The sequence below is a fragment of the Mirounga angustirostris genome, unplaced genomic scaffold (genome assembly GCF_029215605.1).
Source record: "Mirounga angustirostris isolate CCGP_5_RB_7025 unplaced genomic scaffold, mMirAng1.0.hap1 SCAF_17, whole genome shotgun sequence".
NCBI lineage: Eukaryota > Metazoa > Chordata > Mammalia > Carnivora > Phocidae > Mirounga > Mirounga angustirostris.
Window position 1 is genome coordinate 5,932,943 of NW_026991725.1, and position 19,246 is coordinate 5,952,188.

The 19,246-nt window shown below is 36.8% G+C and overlaps 1 protein-coding gene across 11 annotated transcripts in view; it reads left to right on the forward strand.

Moving 5' to 3' along the window:
* Positions 1–19,246, forward strand: part of NF1 (neurofibromin 1) — a 289,382-nt gene that overhangs the window by 249,626 nt on the left and 20,510 nt on the right. For all 11 annotated transcript variants that reach the window (XR_010408419.1, XR_010408418.1, XM_064582371.1 and 8 more), the window contains 12 exons: positions 3,148–3,341; positions 4,423–4,563; positions 4,729–5,008; positions 5,709–5,923; positions 6,166–6,227; positions 6,372–6,486; positions 7,017–7,118; positions 8,961–9,101; positions 12,774–12,900; positions 14,895–15,026; positions 15,979–16,114; positions 17,374–17,531. Coding sequence is in view for 9 of the 11 variants with exons in the window: in XM_064582371.1 (XP_064438441.1) it covers positions 3,148–3,341; positions 4,423–4,563; positions 4,729–5,008; positions 5,709–5,923; positions 6,166–6,227; positions 6,372–6,486; positions 7,017–7,118; positions 8,961–9,101; positions 12,774–12,900; positions 14,895–15,026; positions 15,979–16,114; positions 17,374–17,531 (1,803 nt within the window). In the remaining 2 variants the exon portion in view is untranslated. The remainder of the gene's footprint in view (positions 1–3,147; positions 3,342–4,422; positions 4,564–4,728; positions 5,009–5,708; positions 5,924–6,165; positions 6,228–6,371; positions 6,487–7,016; positions 7,119–8,960; positions 9,102–12,773; positions 12,901–14,894; positions 15,027–15,978; positions 16,115–17,373; positions 17,532–19,246) is intronic.

Below are 19,246 nucleotides of genomic sequence, written 5' to 3' on the forward strand. Positions count from 1 at the left end.
ACCTCTTTGACCTCAGCCGAAGCAACTTCTTCCTAGAAACATCGCCAAAGGCAAGGGAAGCAAGGGCAAAAATGAACTATTGGGACTTCATCAAGATAAAAAGCTTTTGCCCAGCAAAAGAAACAGTCAACAAAACCAAAAGACAACTGACAGAATGGGAGAAGATATTTGCAAATGACATATCAGATAAAGGGCTAGTATCCAAAATCTATAAAGAACTCATCAAACTCAACATCCAAAGAACAAAGAATCCAATCAAGAAATGGGCAGAAGACATGAACAGACATTTTTCCAAAGAAGACATCCAAATGGCCAACAGACACATGAAAAAGTGCTCAATATCGCTCAGCATCAGGGAAATCCAAATCAAAACCTCAATGAGATACCACCTCACACCAGTCAGAATGGCTAAAATTAACAAGTCAGGAAATGACAGATGTTGGCGGGGATGCGGAGAAAGGGGAACCCTCCTACACTGTTGGTGGGAATGCAAGCTGGTGCAGCCACTCTGGAAAACTGTATGGAGATTCCTCAAAAAGTTGAAAATAGAGCTACCATATGATCCAGCAATTGCACTACTGGGTATTTACCTCACAGATACAAAAGTAGGGATCCGAAGGGGTACGTGCACCCGGATGTTTATAGCAGCAATGTCCACAATAGCCAAACTGTGGAAAGAGCCAAGATATCCATCGACAGATGAATGGATAAAGAAGATGTGGTATATATATACAATGGAATATTATGCAGCCATCAAAAGGAATGAGATCTTGCCATTTGCAACGACGTGGATGGAACTGGAGGGTATTATGTTGAGTGAAATAAGTCAAAAAGAGAAAGACATGTATCATATGATCTCACTGATATGAGGAATTCTTAATCGCAGGAATCAAACTGAGGGTTGTTGGAGTGGGGGGTGGGGTGGGAGGGATGGGGTGACTGGGTGATAGACACTGGGGAGGGTATGTGCTCTGGTAAGTGCTGCGAATTGTGCAAGACTGTTGAATCTCAGATCTGTACCTCTGAAACAAATAATGCAATATATGTTAAGAAAAAAAAAAAGAAGAAGAAGAAGAAGAAGCTAGCGGGAGGGGAAGAATGAAGCGGGGGAAATCGGAGGGGTAGACGAACCATGAGAGACGATGGACTCTGAAAAACAAACAGGGTTCTAGAGGGGAGGGGGGTGGGAGGATGGGTTAGCCTGGTGGTGGGTATTGAGGAGGGCACATTCTGCATGGAGCACTGGGTGTTGTGCACAACAATGAATCATGGAACACTTCATCTAAAACTAATGATGTAATGTATGGGGATTAACATAAGAATAAAAAATTTTAAAAAAATAGAATACTGCCTGAAAAAAAAAAAATGAGGCTGGGAAATGAATTAAGTTGGGTCTTCATCTTCACCCCCAAACCACAAGATACCAAAATAAAGTCTAACTGTATTTAAGAATTGAATATAAAAACTGGAACCATTAAAAAAAAAAAGAGGAAGCAGAGTATTTAATTGCTTTCTGGATGATTAAGGACTTACGAAGTAAAAAAGTGGTAGATAGAAAAGAAATAATGAGCGTAAATGATTACATAAAACTTCAAAACATCTCTATTTCAGAAACAAAGAAAAGTAAAAGATAATAAAAAACTAGGTAATATGCTTGCAGCAAATATGAGAAAAGATTAATATCTTTAATCATGAGTTCTTATAGATTAATAAAAATGGATCAACAACAGTAGTGTGCAGGTCATGCTAAAAAAGAATATTTATATTTTAAGAAGTTCATAATAAAATCAAAGAAATAAAAACAAAGTAAGATAACAATTATCAAATTGGCAAAAGGTTTTTTTTAATTCAGTGTTGATGGTCTATGGAATTGTGAACAGGTGCAATTTTTTGAGAAAGCACTTTGGACATGGATGTCAAGACCCCTAAGAATGTTCATTCCTTTTGGCCTCATGATTCCACCTTTTAGAATTTATCCTAAGGAATTAGTGTTCACATGTTTATTATAGCATTACTTTTTATTTAGATTTTTTAAATTCAAGTATATCCTATCAGTTAAGTGCCCAAATCTTAAGTGAACAACTTGATAAATTTTTATGTGTGAATACATCACAAAACCCTCTCCCAGACCAAGATACAGAAGATTTCCAGCATCCAGAAGGTTCCTTTCAGTCAGTACCATCCCCTCACCAAGAGTAACCACTATTGTGACCTCTATTGCCATAAATTTTTTTTGCCTACTTTTGAACTTCACATAACATTATTTATAGTAGCAAAAAATTGGAACAGTCTAAAGGTCAAACAATAAAGAACTAATTAAATTGTCAGATTTCCATATGATGGAATAATATGAAACCATCAAAAATGGTTTTGGTACAGAATTTCAGTTTGAGAATATGAGAAAATTGTGGAGACGGATGGTGGTGATAGTTGCATAATGATGTGAACGTACTTAGGGCCACTGAACTGTACACTTAAAAATGGCAAATTTTATATTGTGTGTATTTTCCCACAATAAAAAAAGTGTTTTGGGGACTCTAGATAAAGTTATATGGAGGAATATTTGTATCTTTTTCTAAGTCTAAACTTACGTCAAAATGAAAAGTTAAAACATGTTTTATCTTTGAAGAAAATATTCAAAACATACTGTACAGACAGTGTAGTCCTCATTTTTGTGGAGGACTTGGGGTGGGTATTATGTGTATACACACACATAAATGTACATAATCTCTACGTAGCTTTGAAAGCCTGAGAAGAGATGAGGTGATACACCAGTATATTAATATCAGTTTCATTTTTGTGGTGATGCTTTCCTTTCACCTAACTTTCTATGATTGCTACATATTCCTTATACAATTAGAATAAAACTTAATAAAATTTCTAACTAGAAGAGAAATGATTAAGAAAAAGAAAAATAAGATAAAACTTTGCAAAAATTGGCCAGCTGGCTTTTAAGATTACTTTCTTCATGGCTTATTCTCTTCATCTCTGTCTTTAATATATTGGCCAAATCTCTTTTCTCCAGACCTGATTCTACATAATGATCTTTACCTTTTACCTTCTTTTCCCCAATCCTCTATATTTTTAGATAACTGTTGATGTAATTTTCATTGACCATCTATGCTAATAGTGTATTTTTTTTTCCAGGTATTGAATTGAAACACCTTTGTTTGGAATACATGACTCCATGGCTGTCAAATCTAGTCCGTTTTTGTAAACACAATGATGATGCCAAACGACAAAGAGTTACTGCTATTCTTGATAAACTGATAACAATGACCATAAATGAGAAACAGATGTACCCATCTATCCAAGCCAAAATATGGGGGAGCCTTGGGCAGGTATTGAGTTTGCTCAGATATTTGTCTAGTACCTATGTGATGCAGATATTAATCTGGTACCCGCTTTGTGCAAAACATTGTGCTGGGCACTTAGGGATATAGCTATAGAAAAGACAGTCCTCTCTTTCAAAAAGCATGCAGACACTCACCTAATTCTTGGATTTGGTTCAGAATTGTAGATGTCTAATGCATATTTCAGAGCCAGAAATAAACTATTTTAGTACTCTTTTTCATGGCATAATTATATAGAATTTAACTGTAAAAATCTGATGTTTCTAGTAAATAGTGGTTTATTTTATTTATTTATTGGGGGGCCGGGGGGAGGGGTTGAGGGAGAGAGAATCTCAAGCAAGCTCCACGTCCAGCTCAGAGCCCAATGTGGGGCTCAGTCTCATGACCTGAACTGAAATCGTTTAACTGACTGAGCCACCCTGACACTCCTAAATAGTGCTTTATATAACATATTCTAGCACTTACATTCCATAGATGTCAGTAGATGTATGTTAACAATATTATTTTGGACACCTTTCATTTATAGTTCTAGCACAAGAATACCAGTATTAAAATATAGAATACAATGTAATATTTTATTTTTTATCTGACAAGAATTGTGCACATCATTTCTTCAAAGATCATACAATGCTGCAAATCTTCCACATAATTTGAAATGACCATGGAGCCAGTTTTATAGCTCTACAAAACATCCTAGTACTTGATGTCATTTCCTGTATTTTAAAATAATTGTATTTTATATTAGTCATACATCACTGTCTTAGGAGAGAACAGAGGTGCTTTGCTAGTGGATGAAAATAATACATGTGGATATTTTAAATTTCTGAATATTGGTCCCTTTTACTCTCGGAAGCAATTGAGTACAATTGAGTGAATATCTTTATCCTCCTTTGGATATTTAATGATAAATTTACTGACAGGTTTCTAAATAAAACTTAGTATTTTGGAGGCTTCAGGTAAAATAGAATTTTCATGTTGATTGGGCTACTGCTTTTGAAGTATTTTTAAAGTAAAAATTTAAGTTGGCAGAGTGATGGCTAAAACATGCTATCTTTCCCTCTTCCCCTAGATTACAGATCTCCTTGATGTTGTACTAGACAGTTTCATCAAAACCAGTGCGACAGGTGGCCTGGGATCAATAAAGGCTGAGGTGATGGCAGATACTGCTGTAGCTTTGGCTTCTGGAAATGTGAAATTGGTTTCAAGCAAGGTAAGCAACTTTTCCTTTACCTTCTGGACTGTGGCATGATGTGTCTGTTTTTATTACCAGGAGGTTGTTTGTATTGTAACTAGTCATTTTAAGGTTAAACTGAAACTTTTTGTGATAAAACTTTGTTTTAGCCCCTGTGTTCTTTAAAATTCTGTTTCTTTATAGGTTATTGGAAGGATGTGCAAAATAATTGACAAGACATGCTTATCTCCAACTCCTACCTTAGAACAACATCTTATGTGGGACGATATTGCTATTCTAGCACGCTACATGCTGATGCTGTCCTTCAACAATTCCCTTGATGTGGCAGCTCATCTGCCCTACCTCTTCCATGTTGTTACTTTCTTAGTAGCCACAGGGCCACTCTCCCTTAGAGCTTCCACACATGGATTGGTCATTAATATCATACACTCTCTGTGTACTTGTTCACAGCTTCATTTTAGTGGTAAGTTCCCAGAAAGTACTTTGTGTTTTGCAATTCATTTCTCCATTTTATATCACCTGGTTGGCATAAATTATCTTACTCATTATTATGGTTCTCTTTAACACTAGCTGTTTATTGAAGTCTGTGATGATACATGAAATACTATCAGAAAGAAAAAGAATAAATTAACTCCATTCTATTTCAAGCTATAGCAGAGATTTTCTTTTAAAATCTCGAGAGAGAGAGAGAGAGAAAGTGAGCGAGCGGCAGGGTTGGGGGTGTCCACAGAGGGAGAGGGAGAGAGAGAATCCTTAAGCAGACTTCCCGCTGAGCGTGGACCCTGACGGCGGGGCTTGATCCCACGACTCTGAGATCATGACCTAAGCTGAAATCAAGAATCAAACACTTAACTGACCGAGCCACCCAGGCGCCCCTACAGCAAAGATTTTCTCTGTGCGTTTGACAGGTAGACTGTTGTAACCACAGAAGCTAAAGACTCCGCAGCAGTTGATGGTGTTGTGTTACTGGCATGAACTTGTAGGTAGTGGAGCTAAAGCAGTGGAGCGTTGAGCAGAATGTTTCTAGAGGGTTGGTGTAGGGAGCATGACTATGTAGTTTTGATATGATTTCAAATTTTCTAAAAGCCAAGTGAAATTGGGCACTTTAGAATTAAAAAGTTAATACCTTTAAAGTCTTTCCTTGTTCCTTTTTTCTTTTACAGAAGAGACCAAGCAAGTTTTAAGACTCAGTTTGACGGAGTTCTCATTACCCAAGTTTTACCTGCTGTTTGGCATTAGCAAAGTCAAGTCAGCTGCCGTCATTGCCTTCCGCTCTAGTTACCGGGACAGGTCATTCTCTCCCGGCTCCTATGAAAGGGAGACTTTTGCTTTGACTTCCCTGGAAACAGTCACAGAAGCTTTGTTGGAGATCATGGAGGTACATTAGACAAAATGATAAGAAACTGAGATCTTTTTTTCTTAATCCACTAGTACTATAAAGAAGAAATATTAGTTTATTCTGCTGTTCTATGCTTAATGCTTAAATAAAAACACTCCCATGGAACATGTTTATTGGTAATATATATGTCATTTATTTAATGACATTATAATAAACGTTATTTAAATGTTTCTAAAAACATTTATGTACACAAATATATTTAAGAGTATCTTTTTTTTAAGGCATGTATGAGAGATATTCCAACATGCAAGTGGCTGGACCAGTGGACAGAACTAGCTCAAAGGTAGGTCCCAAATAAATTTAAGTTGTAAAAGTATGTGTATTATTGAAAAGATAAATACTTCTGCATAATCAGTATTTTAATTAATTATTTAGTATATATAAACACAAAGGTTTTTCCTGAACTCTTTGGATTTTTTAATTGCAGATTTGCATTCCAATATAATCCATCGCTACAACCAAGAGCTCTTGTTGTCTTTGGCTGTATTAGCAAACGTGTGTCTCATGGGCAGATAAAGCAGATTATCCGTATTCTTAGCAAGGTACATCTCCCTCCTTTCCTCCTTCTCAAATATTTGTGGTTCTCAAGTTATAAAGCATACTTGTGTTTTTCTAAGGGACATCTAAATTTGAAGTTAATAAAATGTCTTGTATGTTGCTTGTTAAACCTTTAAACAACAGATTGAATTATTTTCTTTATTGTAATTTTTGAAGTGAAGAACCCTCTAAAGAAGATATCTTAAAAAAAAATATGTATTGTCTCTTTTGCTAAGAAGATACTCTTAGTATTTTATCAGTTTTCAAAGCATTTAACTATATGGTAAAACTAGCTTTATATAAAATTATATAATATGTAATTAATATAATAATGCATAATGTATTAAAATATAATATAGAAATATTTAAAAATGAAAACCCAAATGACCTATTTACCAAGAACACCATAGCATTGGAAATTATTCTAGCACTTACTAAATAAGGAATTGTTCCTGAACTGATTGTGAGATTTAGTTTAGGAGTTAATGTTTTATTTCAATGGAAGTAAATATAAAAAATTCTGTTTCCCTAAAAGGCACTTGAGAGTTGCTTAAAAGGACCTGATACTTACAACAGTCAAGTTCTGATAGAAGCCACAGTAATAGCACTAACCAAGTTACAACCACTTCTTAATAAGGTAATTACTATATAGAAATGAGTACATTCATTTTGGGTATTAGTCTTAAATGTTATTTTATTTTGTTTCAAAAAACTCAGAAAGTAAGTGGGACTGAGAAGAAGTTATAAAGAAAAAACTGTAGTTAAAGTAGAACTTCCTTGTCTTTAAATTTAGTTGTTTGAAGAATTTACATTAGGGAAGAATAAGTATGGAGAGTATGTTCTCAAGAGCTTATAAGTTTTTGTCTCATCAGTGTAAAAAGGAAAAATAGGTATATATTCTTAATTCTTTAATCCAGTAAGTAGTAACTGAGCATCTGCTATGTGCCAAGTACCATTTTAGGTGCCAGAGATGTAGTACCTGAACAAAACTAATAAAACATCCTGCCCTCATGGAGCTTATGTTCTTGGGGTAAGTGTGGGAGGTGGAAAGTGAATAGGTAATAAACAAAGTAAGTAAAATACAGAGTATGCTAGTTCATGATCATTACTGTGGAGAAATGTAAACCTGGGGGAGGTATACCTGGTCATCAAGAGAGCCTGGGTGCTAAATGAAGATGATATTTAAAAGGAATAAAATGATGCGGCCACTGTTTTTGGATGGTCTGAGCTCATCTCAGCTTTGTGACCAGATATGTTAAATGACCTGTTCATTTAACATACCTGGACATGGTATTTCCAAATTGATAAAATGAGTAAACTAGACTAGATGATGGCAGAGTATTATTTTCCAACTCTGAAGTTATATAATTATGTGAATCGAATACAAAGATATGTCAGATGAGGGAGATTACAGAGAAATAAATACCTGTATGTTGTTCGTATTGAGTTATCTTCTAATATCTTCTATAAATAAAACATCTTCTTATCCTAAATTGCACAAAATGGTTCTCTTACTTATCCTCATATTAGAAGTTAAAATGAGGCTCAGAAAGGCTAAGTGACTTGCCCAAGGACACATACCTAATAAGACAGAGCCATGATTCCCTTCCAAGGCTGTCTGACCCTAAAGTCTGTGTCTTTTCCCATTTACCATACTGCTGAAGAAGGGTTCCCCAAAATACATTATCTTAATTCAGAACAGCAAGAGATACTGTATTGGTAAGGGTGACAAGAAAGTTAACCAACTGAGCCACCCAGGCGCCCAGGTGACAAGAAAGTTAAATGGGTAGTCTAAACTAAAGTTAAAGAGATAAGTGGGATTTAGTGTAGAGAAAGGGGAAAAGCCTTGCACAGCAAATGTACAGAAGGGGGATCATACAGGAATGCTAGGACACCAAAGGGATGGTGGGTAGACCATTCTAGTAGTATGGAGAAACTTTGCAGGAGAGTAGTGAGATGGAAGATTGTAAAGATTGGATAGAACTAATCTAACACTCAAGATTCTTCAGAAGGGAGTTGGCAAATGTACCTGTATGTTTTCAAGCAGATGAGTAGTATGACAAGAGGAAGACTTCGAACGGTCCTTCTGGCAGTAGTGTGCACAGCAGATTGGAGTGGAGGGAGCCCGGAGGCAAAAAGAATCCACATTTAAAATAAGGACACATTTAGAATAGTGTCATTAGCAGTAGGCAAATAGAGAAGAGACTATTTTGGAAAAATTAATAAGACTTGGTGACTGGAGTTTGGAATCAAAGAACAGGGAGAAATCAAAGGAGATGCTAATATTCTCAGCCTGGCTAACAGTGTCTTTAGTTATACATGTGGAATAGATGAAGAGCTTACCTGTATATTTAATTTCTCCAAAAGAGAAAGCATGCATAATTTGGGGGATAAGGTGCTTTGTTTTATACTGTGATGTGTTTTGAACAAGACTGTTTGTAGTTCATCTCGCTAATCTGGGATGCGTGACCTTTGCCAGGACTCCCCTCTGCACAAAGCCCTCTTTTGGGTCGCGGTGGCTGTGCTACAGCTCGACGAGGTCAGCTTGTACTCAGCAGGTACCGCGCTTCTGGAACAAAACCTGCACACCTTAGACAGTCTGCGGGTATTCAACGACAAGGTAAGCAAGCTTTCAGTTGGCATTCCTAGAGTCTGCACATTTAGAATTCCTCTCTCTTTTACTGTTGTTGGCCTTTTAAAATCAGAAGAGGTCCATAACTTCAATATGTATTTCTGTAATGCAACTTATTTGTGAGTGTACTTCCTTAACAGCTCATAAAGAAACTATTTAAACTTTTTTTTTTTTTTTAAGATTTTATTTATTTGACACAGAGATACAGCAAGAGAAGGAACACAAGCAGGGGAAGTGGGAGAGGGAGAGGGAGAGGGAGAAGCAGGCTTCCTGCTGAGCAGGGAGCCTGATGCGGGACTCCATCCCAGGACTCTGGTATCATGACCTGAGCCAAAGGCAGATGCTTAACTGAGCCACCCAGGTGCCCCTGAACTTTGCTATATAAAAATAGTAGGAAATAGTACTCACCCAATACTGGTAAGCAGAATAGGGATAAAAAATATTGAGTAGTAATAGTAGCTACTATGCTAAGCCCTGTGCTGTGCTCTGTATACTATGCACTGTACAGTCATTATTTGTGATTTCATAACCCAAAGGTAAAGGTTAGCATTCTCTACCCTCCATTTCACATATGAAGAAATAATCTAAAAATAAGCTTATTTTTATTGAATAATGGTACTTATTGAGAAAATAGGTTGGAGAGTCTAAAGGAAACTTTCGGGTACTTAATTGTACTAGGTTTTTGTTTTGCCTAATCCCACTTTGAAACATACCATTAGCACCCTTCTTAACATTTATCAACCTTGACTGAGGTTGGATTTTGGTGTATAGAGTATACAGAAGGGGACATAACAGTATGAAATGATGTTCTTTTTTGTCTTTGGAGAAAAATGGGAAGAGTCTAGGAGAAAAGTGAGGAATTTTTTTTAAAGATAGGTGTTTATACACTGGGGAGGGTATGTGCTCTGGTAAGCGCTGTGAATTGTGCAAGACTGTTGAATCTCAGATCTGTACCTCTGAAACAAATAATGCAATATATGTTAAGAAAAAAAAAGAAGAAGAAGGTAGCAGGAGGGGAAGAATGAAGCAGGGGAAATCGGAGGGGTAGACGAACCATGAGAGACGATGGACTCTGAAAAACAAACTGAGGGTTCTAGAGGGGAGGGGGGTAGGAGGATGGGTTAGCCTGGTGATGGGTATTAAAGAGGGCACGTTCTGCATGGAGCACTGGGTGTTATGCATAAACAATGAATCATGGAACACTTCATCTAAAACTAATGATGTAATGTATGGGGATTAACATAAGAATAAAGATAGGTGTTTATAACAAGAGATATACTTGAAGTGAGCTTGATCAAAGCTGTGGATAGAAAAAAAAACAGAATAGGAGCATGGTTTTAAGTGTGATGATACCTGGGCTAAATACTATTTGATTAGTCTGCCAGTTGTGGTGTAGACTTGAAATAGCTACCTTGAAGTTTATCCATCAGGCCTCCATTTTACAAAATAGGAAGGAACAAGTTAAATAACTTGTCCATATTTGTACATCTGATTTGGGACTAAAGCCCCTCTTTCCTAATCCTTGTTGCTCTTTTCTGGGGTTGTCTTGGGACAGTGGTGGTCAGAGCAATAGCTAGATATTGGCTGTTTGTATGGATATAAAAATATTTGTAAATGAAATGTTTGTCTAGGAGTATCTACCTTGGTATTTTCATTGCCAGAACAGCCCCATAGCAGGAGCTAATACTGACTTCAGTGCCCCAAGAATACTAGGAATCAGAGTTAATAAAGCCTATTAAAAGTCGCCAGGATGTAAGATGAATAAAGTCGGAGGATCTGATGTATAACATGGTGACTATAGTTGGTAACATTGTAGTGTATAATTGAAATTTGCTAAGAGAGTAGAACTTTAAGTTCTATATTTAATGATTTAATGTTCTTACCAAAGTGGGAGTGGGGGTAGCTGTAAATATATGAGGTGATGGTTGTGTTCATTGCCTTGATGGGGTAAATCGTTTCACAACGTATATGTATATCAAATCATCATGTTGTATACTTTAAATATCTTCGAATTTTATGTCAGTTATTATACCTCATTAAAGCTGGAAAAAATAAATTGTACATATAGCAGGTTAATAGGTAATCATACTTTATATAGTATTCTGCAATTTGCATTTTTATTTAAAAATATAAAGTGAACCTCTTTCTAAGCATATATACTCACACATATACATATATACATACATATACAGGTGTGCATGAGCAAGTAATTCTTTCTCATGGCTACAGAGTATTTTACATTATGCATGAGCCACAGTTTTTCAACCATTTGCCTATTGATGAACAATTGATTTGTTTCTGTCTTTTCTTCTTTTCTGTTTTAAACAGTGCTATTCTAAACATCTCTCTACATTTATTTTAAATTCTTTTTTTTTTTTTTAAGATTTTATTTATTTATTTGAGAGAGTGAGAATGAGAGAGAGAGAGAGCATATGAGAGGGAGGAGGGTCAGAGGGAGAAGCAGGCTCCCTGCCGAGCAGGGGGAGCCCGATGCGGGACTCGATCCCAGGACTCCAGGATCATGACCTGAGCCGAAGGCAGTCGCCCAACCAACAGAGCCACCCAGGCGCCCCCACATTTATTTTAAATGGTCATGTTTTTCTTTCTTTGAGATATAAATCTAGATAACCTGAGCTCAGGCTCTAAACACCTTCAGTTGTTTGCTTTTAAAAATCTCTGTTCATGAGGGAATTACTGGGCTTTTTTTAAAAAATGCAAATTCCTGGGCTTTACCTAGTGACCTTAAAACAGGTATTCATTTTCAGTGACTTTAAAGCAGATACTCCTGAAGCCACACTTCAGGAAACACTGTTAAAATCTTAATTATCTTGGGTAAGTTGCATGGCATTTTTAAGTTTTGATTTCCTTGTTTTCCCACACTAGAATGTAAAATCCACCAGGGTGAATACTTTTTGTCTCTTTAGTTCACTGATTGATGTTCAGAGCCTAGAACCATGCCTGGCACATCAAAAACACATAATAAGTACTTGATAAGTAAAAGAATGAATGAATAAATCTGTAGAATGGAGCTAATATTGACTGCATAGGATTGCTTTACGGTTTCAGTACAGTAATGCATCTAACATTATTGTATACTGCAGGCACTCAGTAAATATGAACTCTCTTTGTTTTCTTGAATTTTCAGTCATAGTATACAAAATGCCTACTACAATTCAATGGATGGTCTTATTTAAAACAATAATTATAATTTTTTTTTCTTTTTTTAATTTAATTTTATTATGTTAGTCATCGTACATCATTAGTTTTTGATGTAGTGATCCACACTTCACTGTTTTCATATAAATAACACCCAGTGCTCCGTGAATCATGGAGCACTGGGTGTTATACGAAAACAGTAATCATAATTTTTAAGAAGTCACCAGGATATAAATTGATAGTCATTTGTTTTTCATCATAATTCAAAGATATTTTGTCTTCTGTCATCTTATTATTTATATATGCTTGATTGTCTCACACTAATTTATTTGTAGTATCTTAAATGTTCTATGGTTTTCTATAGTCATCTGAAAATAATCTCTCTCCACTTGAAAGGATTACTTAACTGACATAGCTATGAACACAATCAAAAACCAATAAGTAATCCTTTAAGGAAAGTTCCTATGTGACCCCCATCAACCATATTCTGATTGTCTTCAATAGAGTCCAGAGGAAGTATTTATGGCAATCCGGAATCCTCTCGAATGGCACTGCAAGCAAATGGATCATTTTGTTGGACTCAATTTCAACTCTAACTTTAACTTCGCACTGGTTGGACACCTCTTAAAAGGTAGAGGACTTGTGTCAGAGTATTTTTTATGAAATGATATCAGGAAGCCAGAAGTAACTAAAATAATTTGTTATTTGAAATAAGTTGAAACAATTTGGCTCATTTGTCTTACTTTTTTTTTTTTTTTTTTTTTTAAGATTATTTGAGAGAGAGCAAGCTCAAGGGGAGAGGGTGGGTGGGGAGGGGTAGAGAGAGAGAGAATCTCAAACAGACTCCCTGCTGAGCATGGAGCCCAATGTGGGGCTCGATCCCACAACCCTGAGATCATGACCTGAGTTGAAACCAAGAGTCGGACATTCAACCAACTCAGCCACACAGGCGCCCCTCGTATATTTTACTTTAAATGCAGATATATCTGTCTTATTGAGCTATGTTTTATTCAGTATGTATTTTAATAGAGCCTAATCACTGTATCAAATATCAGATTTCCTTTAAAATGCAAAAGTGTTGATTCTTGAAATAATCCTAAATACCAGACTTTCTAATAGCTAAGTATCTTTTTGATTATTTAAAATAAGGCAGACTGCAAATCAATAAATGATGTTACATGGGTAACTTATGTTAGAATATGATATCTTAGAGATTTGATTACAAATTTTCTTCAACTTGTTTCTAAGGTATTGTTGTTCAGTTGCATTGTTACATACCAAAGCACCTCACCTTTCTGGTACCCCACCCTCACCCCTCCAAATTTCTGAATTGCTGATAGCAGTGGTCTCCTAGTCCTCAGAGCCAGCTTGTTCACTGCCTCTCCTGGCTTTACTCCCCATTGCTGACTTCACTGTATGCTAGCTTTGGTTTACTAACATGGAACAGTCATGGCCAGAGACTACAGTTAACAGGAACGGCGCATAGTGGTAAGTCTGAGACAAAGGCAGTGGAGAGTAAGGCTTGGGATGAGGAGCTGGCATGAACCAGTAGTCTTAAGCAGCACTGGCTTTGGCCCCAATTAGAGACTCAAGCTCTAGCTTGAGTCTACAGTTTTGTAAATCAGTGTAAATGATTTTTAGGCTTGAGGGATCATGGAGGTTCCCCAGTGTTTACCTGACAGATGTACATACACCTACTACTGTGAATGTAAACATTTGATTTCTTTACCTTATGAAATTTCTGCAAAAATATTAATAGTTTTAATCTCTAAAGTGAATAGGGATTGCTCAAAACGTATTACACTTATGACAGGATACCAAAAAGAAGGATTGCATGAGGCTGATAAAGTGCTTGCTGATTCTGTATTTCTAAGAGTACCAGATATTTTCAGAGTACAAATCCCCTACTTTAAAATGGAGTAGCACTGGGGCGCCAGGGTGGCTTGGTTGGTTAGACGTCTGCCTTCAGCTCAGGTCATGATCCCTAGGTCCTGGGATCAAGCCCTGCATCAGGCTCCCTGCTCAGTGGGGAGTCTGCTTCTCCCTCTCCCACTCCGCCCCCCACCACCGTTTGTGCTCTAGCTGATTCACTCTCTCACTCTCAAATGAATAAATTAAAAAAAAAATTGAAATGGAGTAGCACTAATAATTAAGGCTGTCCAAAGATCAAGCTTACTCTCTGATCAAACCTATTCTTTGGGTTCTGAGAGCATATACATCCTACACTATTAGATTTTTTTCCTTTAATTAAAAAAAGAAATAATTTTTAAGCAACAGACCCTATTTTCAAAAGCTATCTTAAGGTGACCTCAAATACCTAGATTTTTTTTTTAAATCCCCTCACTGCTTTAGGGAATGGAATATCTGAAACAGCATCCATCTTTCCTTATTTTCCTCCCTTAGAGTTCCAGGGAATAGTATTTTCTTCTACACATGTTTGGTACTTAATCTTTTATATAATTAATTATTCATGTACGTATGTTTTACCTTCCCCAAATGGCTGTTCTCAGAAGGTAGGAGTTATCCCTTATGTTTCCTTTCCTTGCAGAGTTGCTAGTCAGCAAGAACTCAAGAAATACTTGTGAAAGAATGGATTAACTTCTTGTTTGTTTTTATTTTTCGTAGGGTACAGACACCCTTCACCTGCCATTGTTGCAAGAACAGTCAGAATTTTGCATACACTACTAACTCTGGTTAACAAACATAGAAACTGTGATAAATTTGAGGTGAACACACAGAGCGTGGCTTACTTAGCAGGTAAAGACACAAAATAGACAAAATTAATCTTACCGCATCTCTATCTAAGGATTGCCAAAATGACACACACCTGTCGGTCCTTCAGCTGGCTGCTTGACAGGGTAAAGAACTCACAATCTGGGCCTGTGGTGGTGGTTACAATTTTGAAAGTTTTGCCAAAACATTTTTCCTTATAAAAGAATTTGCATTAGAGTCTGAATGTGTTCCCTTTGTCATCTTTGGTCCGTTTGGCACTGCATGGTTCCCTGTTGTCTGTCATAAAGTCTGAAAGCCTCAGCCTAGCATCCTGGGCCCTTCAGCCCCTCTCCTAATTCTGCTTTCTTCCCCTAAATTTCATAAGCCCCATTTTTTATTAACTCTCCAGATGGATGGGCTAGTTTAAGCTCATCTACTTGCCTTTCTGCTTCTTTCATATGCATTCGTGATGCCATTTGCTTTACCTAGAACATCTGCCCGGCTTTGTGTTTCTTCACTCAGCAACACTTAGCACTTATGTATAATACAGTTCTTGAATGTAGTTGTTCAGTGGAAAGTGCTGATTCCCAGTTTAGCAGACTACAGTTTGTGGCAACTTTTGTGTTTGAATCATTTGACCTTGGGCAAATCATCTAATATGTCAGAGTATTTTTCTTTGTCAAAAAATGGACCTTATAGTACCTGTCCTGCCTACTTCCTGTATTTGTTGAGATCAAATGTACATTAAAGCACTTGAGAAATAGAAGGTTCTTTTTTAAATCTCCATATATTTCATGTTTACATCTTCCAAAGCAGACCATGAACCCTTTAAGGAAAGTCTGCCATAAGTGGTTTATACCCTTCACACTCTCCAGGGCTCTTTATCTGCATGTCTAATAGCTATTATCCTCTTCAGGAGGTGGTAAGAAATGTATCCTGTTTTAAGTCACACTTGGAATTTGTTAAATTTTCTAACCTTCCTTCTTTTTCCTTTTAGCCTTACTCACAGTGTCTGAGGAGGTTCGAAGTCGCTGTAGCCTAAAACATAGAAAGTCTCTTCTTCTTACTGATATTTCAATGGAAAATGTTCCTATGGATACATATCCCATTCATCATGGTGACCCTAGCTATAGGTCAGTGGCCTTCTTCTCCCATGATTACATAATTATAATCAGGTTTCAGTTTTCCATGCTAGGAGAGGCAAGCAGCAAGAGTAGTCCAGAAGGGAATATATAGGGGGAAAGATAATCTAGGAAGAGTATATAAATCAAAACCCTTCTTATAAATGTACAGTGTTCTATGTGGATTAGTAGTAGGACAGTTCCTCTAAGCTAATCATTCTGTTAACATTAGTTTGCCTCTTTTAAGCACAAACCAGTTGAGTAATGAAAAGAGATGATCTTGAAATCACTGGGTTGCAAGAAAGGGCCTAGGAAAAACTTCCATGGAATATGAGCAACATCACATGCTAAATGATGGAAAGCTAAGCTGTACAGATTTGTGCAAAGATATACATGCCACCACATTTGCATTTACTTTTATCACACTAACGTTATTTAAGAGTTTTCTAGAGTACAGATTTAGATGATAAGATAGTCACATTATGACCACTGCTGTATGTGGTCTTGGGTAGCATATTTTTCACTACAACATGGAGAAATTATATGAAAATGTCATTATTTTGGAGACTTTCTATATTTTCAAATTAAACAAAAGTATCTAAGTTTTAGGTATAGTGTTGAACATAGGGAAATAATCTTGGATCTGTAAATCTTATACCATTCAATTTATCAACATTCCACTTTTGGATTAAAAAGCCCTCCACAACTTCCCACTGAGATTTTAACAAAGTATGTAAAATACCTTTTCCAGGTATACTTGGTTTTCCATAGTCTTATTCTTCGGTCATTCCTTTATTATATTTCTTTGAGATATGCCCTTCTTGTTATGAAAAGGAAAAAATTAATTTGCTTGTGTTCCCTTGTCAAAGTATAGTTGATTTTCTTGGTTTTTAAACCAAGAATATAGTTGCCTGTTTAGACTTGATTTCCCCAATTGAAAAATCAATGCAGTACAATTCTGCCATGCGTCGGTGAGCACCTACTGTGTACAAGATTCATAGCAAGAAAGTAGGTGCTAAGGAGAAAAGTGCTAAAAGAGAATAGTGCTAATTTTTAAGAAAATTTCCCGAATAAATGAGAGAAAGAAGGAAGGAAGGAGGCGATTTCTTAGACATGCACTAAGAGTTTGTACCCTAAAGCCCTTGAAAGTGCAGTTTTAAAATTAAGTGATTGCTATCATTGGGAAATAGGACAGCCAATTAAGAGGGGCAAACAGTGGTTGTCTTTGTCACCGTGTCACTTAATTCTTCTCAATTGTTTAAATCTCTCAGGACACTAAAGGAGAACCAGCCGTGGTCATCTCCCAAAGGTTCTGAAGGGTACCTTGCGGCCACCTATCCAACCGTGGGCCAGACCAGTCCCCGAGCCAGGAAATCCATGAGTCTGGACATGGGGCAGCCTTCTCAGGCCAATACGAAGAAGTTGCTGGGTTAGTTTACCTAAATGATACACAATTTTTTATACTTATTTTTTTTAATGGTCAGATACTTTCACTCTTGGAAAATTATTTGAAGCTGTTCAAAATTATCAAAATTTCCCATTTTGATATAGCAAAGCTTTTGATGCCAATTATAAGAGAGTTTGATAGGTCAGTTAAGCCATATCAGTTGAGACAGAGGAATGAGAATGGGATCTTGAAACAGTTTTTTTCTGATTCTTAGATTAAATACTGTGGTTGTCCTTGTCCTTCGTTCTGTCTTGGCCAAGCAGTGGAGAAATGGGAACAGGAGAGACGTTAGCTACTCACGAGAAAGGAGGCATCTTGCTGCACTCAGGTGCAGGGCTTTAACAATATATTTTCTCAAAAGTACCATCTGAGAGCAGACTACATCAATACACTATGAAGCTGTAATAATACTTTTTGCCATCTTTTCTTTTAAAAGACAATAAAGTAAGATTTTTTGATTAGTGTATTTTTTTATTTCTATAAGAAGATATGATTCTTGAAAGTTAAGATTGCTCAGTTACGTCAGCATTTGTCAATGAGAAGTACACCTAAAATTCTGTGAGACCCTTTCCCTTTATAAAAACTGGAAGTAAATAATGAGAGAGCTCACTGATCCCACCTCACCACAGAGGGAATGCAAAGATGCTCTTAGGCAACTTTGGCTAAAGTTCTCATTGTTACTAGAGTACTTCGAGATCCATATATCAGTGACCAACACTATGAATGGCTCAGTGGGTTTCGGTTATCCATACAAGCATATTTTTATATATCTTCGGGTACTAGGACAATGTCTCTGTTCATAAGGGAAGTAGTGAGCAATGAAGTGTGAAATAAATAACCTGCCAGTAAGCCATGAAAGAAACTGAAACCATGAACGTTAATCACTGTTACTAGTCACTTAGGGTTTCTTTCTGTTTATGCTTTGTCACAAAATAGTCTTCTAGGAGTTTCCTGGTTACTTTGTATTTTGTAGTTCTGGATTTTCATGCTAAGGAAGTTATAAATGAAAAACTAACTTCAGAGAGAATGTTCTATTGAATTCGTTCAGCCCATGTGCTAGGTGAAAAATTATGGTCTCTGCCCTGAAGAGCTCATAGTGTGGTGGGCTAAGACTTACAATCAGCTGATTACAACAGTATCCATAAGTGCCATTAAAGTAGCATGTCTTGCAGAGGGGAACCTGAGAATCTGGGGAAATTAGGAAAAGCTGCAGAGAGGTGGTAATATTTGAACTGGGTCTTGAAGATTTAATACATGCTTGCCTGACAGACGCAGGATAAGGAAGGTGAGCATGAATAAAGAAAAGTGAGGAATAGGAAACGAGGCTAGCAAAGGATTGGAAGTAGGTTGCAGGAGACTTTGTATGCCATGTTCAGGAGCTTAGCTGTCTTTCCAGCAGGGATTGTTAAGTAGGGAAGGAACATTACCAAATTTTGTTTTTAGGCAAGTTTTTCTGGCTCCAGCATGGAGAAATTGGAAGAGATGTTTGACAAGGGGACTGTATAAGAGATAGAGCATCCAAACAAGAGAGGGTGTGGACCTCCACTAAGGCAGGAACAATGAGAGAATGGAGAAGAGAAATCAGGTTTGGGGTGATGTGTGAGGTGTAGAGCAGACGAGACTTAGTACAAGTCCCAATAATCCATTTTCGGTACCTTAAATAGAGAAAGGGATTTCACGTAGAGTGATATATGCTA